Source organism: Gossypium hirsutum, chromosome A08, assembly GCF_007990345.1.
Source record: "Gossypium hirsutum isolate 1008001.06 chromosome A08, Gossypium_hirsutum_v2.1, whole genome shotgun sequence".
NCBI classification, from domain to species: Eukaryota; Viridiplantae; Streptophyta; class Magnoliopsida; order Malvales; family Malvaceae; genus Gossypium; species Gossypium hirsutum.
Genome location: NC_053431.1, coordinates 79087282 through 79098016, shown reverse-complemented (window position 1 = coordinate 79098016; position 10735 = coordinate 79087282). Strand labels below are relative to the sequence as shown.

Sequence of the window (10735 nt, the reverse complement as noted above, 5' to 3'; positions counted from 1 at the left end):
TCGTTAGACACACGGGCATGTGTCTAGGTAGTGTGTGGCACACGGTCTGTCCCATGGGCGTGTGATCTGACCGTGTGTCCTCTGCACCCTAATTATGCAAAATAGAAACCCAGTAGTAAACACACGGGTAGAGGCACAGTCGTGTGTCTCAGCCGTGTAAAGGACACGTCCTTAGAACATGGGTGTGTGCCCTGGCCGTATGAAGTCTGCACTTAATTTTTGGAATTTAATTCACCACATGGTCTAAGCACACGGGCGTGTGACTTGGCCGTGTGACCTTATTTTGTTGATGACGTCATAGTCAGAGAGTTACATGGGCTAAGGACATAGACGTGTCCTAAGCCAAACGGGCGTGTGCAACCACACAGCCTACCCACACGGGTGTGTGTAACCAGGCGGCCTACCCACACGGGCATGTGACTCTTCAAAATAATAAAAAATTTCTAAGTGTTTAAAAATGTTCTAAAAGTTCTTGATTTAGTCCCGAACCACTTGATGTTGTAGAACCTTATAAAGGACAATTTAAACGTGATTTAAAAGTTTTAAATTGGGATGAAATTTTATGAATGTTTATGTTTAAGTCTGGTAACGCTTCGAACTCTGTTCTAGCATCGGATACGAGTAAGGGGTGTTACACCCCCAAACTTAAAGTTTACATTGTCCCAAATGCACTAAGATTAAAATGAAATGACAATAACAATGCAATGACAATGTTCACTAATAAAATTAAAATTACAACTGCATGCAATGCATGAATACTACAACTAAAGCTTAAAATAAACTAACTCAATTTTCCTTGGCCATTAATGTGGCTGCACAATATTTCTTCTTCCTCCTCTTTTTCTCCTCCTTCTTGTATTTTTTATCTTTGGAGCACTTTCTCTTCTTTTCTTTGGGCTTTGCACGACTCTCAGATCGTTCCTTAGGTTCTGGCTCTGCCCTGGCATCATCGGCTGCTTCTTGTATAGGAGGGATCACCTTGAGTGGTCCGATGGAGATCACTGTAGCCAATGTATTGACAATGTACTCAACAGATTCTTTCTCAGTAGCTTTTGTCTCAATATTTTCTTCCTCAGCCTTTTCTTTCACAACTTCAACACAGATATCCTTCTCTTCCACAACAACTTCCTCCTCAATAGCAGACGCCTTTTTACTAGCAATGATTTCACCCTCAACCAGGTTATCAATCCTTCGCATGCACTCATCAATGTCCCTTGATTCCTCTTCTTTCTCAACATTAGAGACGTGCACAATGGGAGGAGATTCCACCGATCTGTCTCAGTCCCCTAGGTCATCTTCCTCGGAGGAGGGTTCATACTCTCGGATAATCAGTGGGAATACTAGAAATTCTGTGAGTGGGGTCAGGCTTAATTGGCGTAATGTGGCTACAATAGAGTTGTTATAAGCCTTGGTATAAGCGTAGAACAAATTTTTGTGATCTATCCATATCCTTTATTGTAATGTCAAGCCTGATCTACTTATTGCTGATGGAATTGGCCAACTTCTCAATATCCTTCATTTTGTGTAGCAATGATGCCTCCGCAGTCAAGTTTATTCCCTTACTTTCTACTTTGGTTTTGCCCTTCCTTGTCTTGCTAGTCTCTGCCTTATTCATTGTCGGTGTATCTTTGCCATGAGTCATTCTTTTAATAGACGCTTCATTGATTGGACCCTTATTTTCCAAGATCTTGTCATGATCATGGGGTACAATCCCTTTCTACTGAGACAGTAGCATCACCAATGACGAGAAAACCAAAATTCCATTTTACCTTGCAGCGCAGTCAGTAATTTCTTGGTGGAGTATTGAGCCGACATCAATCTTTCTGCCTTTGACAATTGAATGTATCAGGCACATTCTATCAAGTTTGACTGTGGTGCTATAAGTTGAGGTAGTAGCCTGTAGTTGACAAATGAAACCAGATTTTGCTTTGCAGTGTGAAGAAGCAGCGATGCATCGTATAATTCTTTTGATGTGAACTCGTCCATAATGCTCATTCGACACATAAATCCTTCACCAGCAGGTCCTTTTTTCGTCTGTGATATCTTCAATAAACTTGGAGTGTTCATCGACATCCACCTTAGTGTTGTATAGTTCATTGATTTTTGTAGCATCTTATAGGATTAAACCTTCTCGAACAAAGATAAACTCCAACTCATGGTCATAAAGGTTAGCGTAAAAATCACATACAAATGAAGGAGAATAACTTCCAAGATGTGTGCAAAAAGTCACCCACTTCAACTTAGAGATGGTTTTGGATACTTGTTTGCCCAAATCTTATTGTTGTGAAAGGAGAATGCCCTGTTCTGGGTGAAAGTTTCGCTTTAAGATGTTATTTTGAAATCGATCTTTGGCTGTTTTCGTTAAAAAGATCACCGACTCCTTTTTCTCTGTTGGCATGGAGGATTCTGACTTACGAACTGCAGTTGCAAAGGATGAGTGTTCTTTAACAGGCTTGGTGGCTTTCTTGATTGATCCTCTCATTCTTGCCATATTTTTCTTGTTTTGTGTAGTGAATATGGTTTAAAGGATTAAAGGTACGAACTTGGGGAAGATAAAGTGAATAAAAATTGCTTCTTGGGTGTTTCACAGTTGGAACAGTGAAGAGGGGTTTATAGTGAGTGAAATCAGAAGATGGAAATACGTGATTTTCTGAAGGGAAATAAAGCTAGCGGGAATAATTACGTCCAATAAGAATTATGCCTACTCAGACAGATCAGACGCCTAGGTGACTTTTGATCAAACAGTCGGATCTGAATTTCCTGAGCTACCCTCATTCTTGCTGAGTCAAAAGTGATAGTACAATAGTACGAACTACGTTGACAATAGAGCCCATGTGTGTCGACAATAATAACTAATTTTTCTGAAAAAACTAGAAATAAAAAAATAAAACAAACTTTAACAGAAAGAAAAATAAAAGACATAATATATTTCATAAGAATTAAATTTTTTCGACCAATTTAATGGTCTCTACCTGCTGTGGATCAATATTCCCAAGATAATGTTTCAACGTTGGCCATTCACTTTAAACTGGTGTCTATCATGCAAATCTCTGATTGTGACCGCACCATGAGGAAATACCTCGACAACTTCAAAAAAGCCAGACCAACGAGAGTGCAATTTACCCCAGTGATGTTTCAGTCTAGAATTCAATAATAAAACTTGTTGACCCGCAATAAATTGTTGCTACAAAATAATTCTGTCATGCCATCGTTTGGTCTTTTCCTTGTAAATTTCAGCGTTTTCACTTGTTTAATTGCCCACATTGCTTTTCCAAAAACCAATTACTACAGTGACATCGTTAATGGGGTTTTGTATGCTATTCGGAAAGCCCATAAAGAGTCATCTATTAAGGAAGATTAATCTTTCCTCGAAGGGTCCACAACCTTCTCAAGAATGTTTTTAAGTTGTTGATTCGACACTTCGGCTAGTCCATTAGTTTGCAAATGATAAGTAGTAGCCATTCTATGATTGAATCCATATCTTTTCAGTGTGGCTACAACTTGGTTGCAATGAAAGTGTGTACCCTGATCACTAATCAATGCCTTTGGTGTGCCAAAGCGAGTGAGTATATCCTTGTGAAAAAATTTAAATACTGTTTTTGCAAAATCCTTTGGGACTGTAACAGCTTCAACCTACTTTGAGACATAGTGAATAGCTACTAATATATAAAGATTTCCAAATGAACTTTGAAACATTTCCATAAAATCCATACCCTAAACATTGAACAATTCAACCTCTATAATTGGCTGCTGCAACATTTCATTGCGTCAGGATATAAAACCAGTGCGCTGACACCTATCACATTGATTCACAAAATTGTAAGCATCTTTGAATAATAAAGGCCAGTAGAATCTTGATTGGAGAACCTTAGAAACAGTTCGCATGCCACCAAAATGGCCTCCATAAGGAGCATCATGACATTGCTTTAAGATTGAAAGCATCTCTTTTTCTAGAACACAACATCGAATAATGTTTTCATTGCATACCTTGAATAAATACGATTCTTTCCAATGATACTTCACTATTTCATTAAGAAATATTTCTTTTTATGGTCGGTGACACCCAATGAGAGTTTTCCACACACTAGATAATTAACCAAATCTACATACCAAGGGGTTGCATGTAACACCCCAAACCAGGCCTAGACGCTATGGCCGAAATCTGGCGTGTCACATTAAAATGTTTTTCGAAAACCATGTTCTCATTGAAAACCCTTCTTACTATTTAAAACCTCTGGCCATTTTAAAACTTATGAAAACCTCAGTTTCCGTTGGTTTATTAAAAGTCATTCTCTTGTAAAACATTATTACCTTTAACACTTTATTTGCTGCGAAAGATTAATTTAAAGTTTTGCGAAAACGTGATATTTTGAAAAACAGTTATTCTTTTGGAAAAGAAAACCGTGTTCTACTCCAGCAGTTATAAAAAAAATATATAAAATTCCAAATTTAGAACCAGAAATTAGAAGAGGCCTTGTTACAACCCAGGTCAAATATAAGTACTTGTAACTAGATAACTTAAAAGAAAATCGGAAACAATAGTAGTTGTGTGGCCATCTTCGAGTCCCTCGCAGCATCGATCCTCCTAATGCTGGGGATTACCTGTACAGTTAATAAACGGGGTGAGTTTATGAAAACTCAGTGTGTAATCCCCTCCTAAACTAAAACAATTAGTAAACAATTAGAATTCAGAATCAGTCTGGGCCGGAGCCCATTACAGTAACAGAACAATGTGTGTGCCAAAGCCCAGTACAATTTCACTTGGGTCTTAGCCCTTTTCAGAATCAATTGGGCCTAGCCCATTCTCAAAATCAGTAACAGTTGGGCCTAGCCCATTAACAGAATCAGGTGGGCCTAGGCCCAGTACAGAATCAGTATCAAATGCAGATATGCAGAAAGATTCCCAGTCTAGTCCAACCAACACACCACTCGTACCAACCAACACACCATGTGGGGATAAAATCGACCTACCCAGCCAACACACCAAGCTTAGCACCAGTTGCGGCACTAAGTCAACAGGACGGCTCAACACCGTAGACAGGATGGCTCAACGCTGTAGATATCACAACAACGCTGCCAGTTAACAGAACGGCTATAAGCCATAAGTATCGTAGAAAGGCTGAAAGCCTTATACAGAACGACTACAGGCCGTACACTTCCTCCGTCAATAATAACCCAACCCTATGCAATATGTCATGTCATAAATATTATGCATACAAAGCCGTACTCAGCACAATCATATATGTAAATCATAGGCACATTAGTCATACGGAACATAACGGCATAATCGTCATTCTACCATACTGGGGTATTACGGTCATGTTGCACTACAAGGGTATTTCGGTGATTTTACAAACCGGGGTCTTAACGACCCAACAGAAGGTCCACCGTCACCTCGAGCGACTTAAGTAACCTAAACAGACATAACAGTACAGATGGACCTAAGGCCCATTACTCGGCCCAAGTGGGCCTACACCCTCGTGTGACCCATTTAGCCCAAATTTAGATATGGCTATGTGACCTACATAGCCCAGTCCAATAATTATCACAAGTTGCAGATTTAATCCTTGTAGGGCCTACGAGCCCATTGGGCCCAAACGACCTATCTAGGCCCAACGTGGCCAAGAACTACCTAAGTCGTGTGCGCGACATGACAAGTCTACCTATGTCCTACTTAACAGTGAAGTTTACCCACGCGGTCCGACGGGTCCATTGGGCCCATACGGTCTATTGTGGCCTAGGCCCATAAGATCACTCATGGTGGCCTTCCTCGACGTACGCCCATGTTTCGTGGGCTCGGTTTACCACACGAGCGATCGCAACTCGTGAAGCCCTAAATGCTGAAGTTTCAGCTTTTCGACTTTTGCTGATTTCCAACAAAGAAGGGCGTGAATGCACACCTGTTTATGAGAACGCGCCGAAGTCCAAGATCACCAACTTTGGCACATCCTGCATTGTGTCTTAATCACTTTTTCCCTCACCAACTCATCTGGTTCACTCTATTTAAAGCTAACTTCTCACCAATTCCCATGTTAGCTTCCCGATGTGGGATTACTTTCAACCATTAGGAAAATTCCTTATTATTTTTTATGACCACTTCAACCACAGAGTTCCAGTCCAACTCCACCCCCTACATAGCTCAAACAGAAAAATAAATACTCCATTGCGCATCCCAGGACTTGAACCTCAAACCTTACAGTTACACAACATGCCACCTTGCCACTCCACCACAGGCTCTTTCTGTGTCACAAAATATCGTCAATTACTTATAAGGTTTATAGGCTAAAGTTTAGGTTCCTTTAAAGGAAAAACCAAAATAAATTGCAAGAGCCAAGACTAGAACCCAGGCTCCCTTACAACCTTAATAACGCCACAACCACTAGACCACATGCTTCCTTGTGTCATTTATTTACCACAATAATTTAAAAGGCCTTTATCCAAGCACCTAGGGTTTTATTCATTTAAAACCAAAATTTTTACGAAAGCCCAGGTTTGAACCCAATATTTCTCCAACACTTTTCAGGGCCATTAACCACCAAAGCAAACATTTAATTGTGTCATTTCCTTGTACAATTAAATACTTATATACAACCTCCTTACGGACCCATACTCAAGGCCAAATACTTCTAGGCCCAAATTCGGGGCGTTAATTGCATCCACAGCAAATAACTTCTCATCTAGGAATGCGTCGACAATTTGAAGCATGTTTCCATCTTTGCTTCCAATTTTCAATAAAGACAGATGATCTGCAACTTGATTCACTGAACCATTGCAATATTTTATTTTGAAGTCAAATTCTTCAACCAATAAGATCCAACATATTAATCTTGGTTTTGTATCCTTCTTCGCAAAAAAAGATATCTCAACGCCGAGTAATCGGTAAATACGGTAACCTTTACGCCAACAAGATAAGAATGAAACTTGCCGAAGGAAAAGACTATAATCAACAATTCTTTCTCTGTAGTGGTATACTTGATTTGAGCCTCTGTAAGATTTTTGCTAGCATAATAGATAGCATGAAATATTTTTCCCTTACACTGTCCTAGAAGAGCACCCATAGCAAATTCGCTTGCATCACACATAACTTCAAAAGGTTGAGACCAATCGAGTGTAATTACAATGGGTGCATTTACTAGCTGCTTCTTTAATTGAATGAATGCCTCCAGACATACACCGCCAAAGAATAATTTTTAATTCTGTTCTAGCAATGAGCATAAGGGTTTTGTTATTTTCAAGAAATCTCTAATAAATCTTCGGTAAAACCCCGCATGCCTAAGAAAACTGGGAATACCTCTCACATTTGTCAATGGACATAATTTTTCAATAATTTCCGCTTTAGCTTTATCGACTTCAATTCCTCGATGAGAGATACAATGGTCTAACACAATTCCTTCTATTGCCATGAAATGCCATTTTTTCCAATTTAGAACAAGATGTGTGTCTTCACATCGCTGAAATACTTTATCCAAATTGTCAGTACAATAATCAAAATCATTCCCATAGACTGAGAAATCATCTATAAATACCTCTAAAGAATCTTCAATCATATCCGAGAATATTGCTATCATATACCTTTAAAATGTGGCTGGTGCGTTGTAAAGACCAAAAGGCATTCGCAAAAAGTGAAAGTACCAAAGGGACAGGTGAAGATAGTTTTTTCTTGATCCTTCGGTGCAATGGCAATCTGATTATATCCAGAGTAGCTGTCGAAGAAGTAGTAATAGGGTTTTCCAGCAAGCCTATCCAACATTTGGTCAATGAAAGGAAGTGGGAGGTAGTCTTTCCTTATGTCCGCATTAAGTTTGTGATAATCCATACAGACTCACCACCCTGAAGGAATGTGTGTAGGAGTTAATTCATCTTTTTCATTGCTAACCACAGTGATGCAAGTCTTCTTAGGAAAGCATTGCACTAGACTTACCCAAGTGCTATCAGCAATAGGGTAAATAATTCCAGTATCTAGCCATTTTATAATTTCTTTCTTTAACAACTTCCTTCATCTTCTCGTTTAATCTTCCTTGTTGCTCAATCGATTGCTTGCCTTTATCTTCGAAATTGATATTGTGCATGAAAAAAGATGGACTAATGCCTTGGATATTAGTAATACTCCAAGCAATAACTCGTTTAGGTTGCTTAAGAATATGGACCAATTTCTCTTCTTGAGCTACATCCATTGTTGTGAAGAAAATAATTGGGAGAGTATTATTATCACCAAGAAAGACTTATTTAAGGTGAGTAGGTAATGGTTTCAATTCCACAGTAGGAGCTTCATTGATAGATGGCTTGAAAATTGGAGCTGTTCTGTTTGCTAAGTCTAAGGATTCGATCTGCCGTCCATGCTTGAGTTCAATATTATTAGCTTCAACCATGCTATCACAATCATCTACAAATTCATCGTCAGATGTCACTGCAAACTCCTTAGAAAGTATTGTGCATTGGTCATTGAATTTTGACTCAATTAGATCATCTAGCACATCGACAGTATGTTATTCTTCTTTGTCCTTGCCTTGAATAGATTCGAAAACACGAAAGGTAACATGTTCATCATTAAGTTGCATGGTTAGTTCACCTTTGTAAACATCAATCAGAGTTTGTACGGTGGCTAAAAATGGTCGTTCCAAGATAATGGGAACCTCTTTGTCTGCCTGGCAATCAAGAATGATAAAACCAGCTGGAAAAATTAATTTATTCACACGAACTAAGATATCTTTAATTTGCCCTTCAGGTTGAGCCAAAGATCGATCAGCTAGTTGTAATGGCACTGAAGTAGGTTTCATGTGACCTATTCCCAACTTTCTGAAAGTTGATAGTGGCATTAGGTTGATGCTAGCTCCCAAGTCGCATAAAGGCTTGTCCAAATAATGGTCGCCAATCGAACATGGGATAGTAAAGCTCCCAGGATCTTTCATTTTGTGGGGCAACTTATTTGTCAAAAGAGCACTACGACCCTCTGTGAGTGCAATAGTTTCCATATCACTGAGCTTTTTCTTTTTGGACAAGAGTTCCTTCATAAATTTCCCATAATTCGAAATTTGCACAAGAGCGTCTACTACAAAAATATTTGTCTGAAGTTGTTTCAGTTTGTTCAAGAATTGTTGGTACTGTTTATCCTGCTCCTCCTTGAATCTTTGTGGAAAAGGTAAAGGTGGAGAAATATCTGATTGCATTGACACCTTTATTTGCATCGACAAATTGAGGGTTAGACATTAGGCATATAAGTGACAATTTGTGGAACTTCTTAGTTGGAACAACTCATTTTTAGTCAAATCAGAATAGTGGTTTCGGGACCATAGATTTGAATTCAAAATTATTATTTTATTAATATTTTAATGTCTACAGCATGATAATGTGATTGTGTGAAAGTTTTGTTAAGAAATTTTATCGTTTGGTTGGTTAATTCGGTAAAAAGGATTAAATCGCGTAAAGTGTAAAAGTAGAGTTCTATTAGCTAAAAGTATCTAATAGCTATAGAACCTTAAATTTAAGGTCCTTATGTTGTAAATAAACCATTATTAAGGTAAGTGGACATTAATGGACATGAAATGGATAATATAAATGTTTTATTATTAAGAATAATTTGGTAATTTGTCAAATAAGGTTAATTAAATAAAACAAAACAACAATCTATTCCATTTTCATCACCCTTAGCTGAATTTTACAAGCTTGGAAGCCATTGTTAGGGCTTTTCAATCGGCCAAGCTTTCATTGTCTATTAAGGTATGGTTTTTATCCCCTTTTTAATAATTTCTATTGTTTTCTGATAGTTGCAACTAGTACTAGCTAGCCCAAGGACTATTTTGCAAAAATGTTAAAGATTTTGAATGATACCATTGATGAGTACATGTGTATTTTGAAGTTTTTTTGATAGATTATGAATGGTTGTTGATAGATATACAAGTTCTGTTAAGTGTTTTTTAGTGAAATTGCAAAATAGGATTAAATCAAGAAATGTGAAAAAATTGAGAATAAAATGTGAAATAAAAGAGAAATATGGGCTACTAGGGGCATTACAGTAATTTGGCTAAGCATGGGCATTTTGAAATTTCATGAATTTATGATTTTATGATAGAAGGACTAAAATATAAAATTGGTGAAACAGTAGGGGAAAATGTGTAAAGATCTAGATCGGGGGAGAATAAAGGTTATCGACTAATCGACTTATTTCGTCGTTTTCACATCCGAGGTAAGTTCGTATGTGATAAATTTCAATATAAATGTTTTTCATATGCTTTGATAATGCATAAAATGTGAATATGAGATTGTGGATATGGACAATAGTGATTCGATGACGATTCGACATTCAAAATTCCGGTTGAACCTCAGGAATAGTTTAGGATGCTAGTGACATGTCATTAGAGGATACATTGAGTTGGCTTCGAGCCATGATATAGCACTTCAGGTGCGAGTTATACCGATTTGGCTTTGGGCCATACATGTCGGCTGATTTGGCTTCGGGCCATGATATCAGTACTTTAGAGATAAGTTACCTTGATTTGGTTATGGGCCATGGTATAGGTACTTATCATGTGAGACCTTTGAGTATCCAACTTCTATTTTGAATGGTTCAATGGGTCAATGAAAGACGAGAATATGTATGAGACTAGTATGAGATGGTACAGGTATGTGCATAAACCATATTAGCTTTGAAACGAAGAAATGGTGAAGAAAGTATATAGTTTTGTGAATGAGTAATTGAGAGGTTTGTTAGTTATTGTGAATTATTATACTTATGATT

General features: G+C 38.0%; 2 protein-coding genes across 2 annotated transcripts; both read right to left on the bottom strand.

Annotated features, from left to right (window-relative positions):
• Window positions 1–786: 786 nt before the first annotated feature.
• On the bottom strand, window positions 787–2491 carry LOC107960917 (uncharacterized). Its single transcript, XM_016897196.1, has 3 exons — window positions 2375–2491; window positions 1479–1717; window positions 787–1273 (listed from the first exon to the last, which is right to left on the bottom strand). Exons 1-3 carry the CDS (start codon window positions 2489–2491, stop codon window positions 787–789), a joined length of 843 nt encoding a protein of 280 aa, XP_016752685.1.
• A 5731-nt stretch (window positions 2492–8222) lies between these two features.
• On the bottom strand, window positions 8223–9167 carry LOC107961002 (uncharacterized). The gene is made up of 3 exons (XM_016897269.1): window positions 8763–9167; window positions 8507–8645; window positions 8223–8407 (listed from the first exon to the last, which is right to left on the bottom strand). The coding sequence occupies exons 1-3, from the start codon at window positions 9165–9167 to the stop codon at window positions 8223–8225; spliced, it is 729 nt and encodes a 242-aa protein (XP_016752758.1).
• Window positions 9168–10735: the final 1568 nt, after the last annotated feature.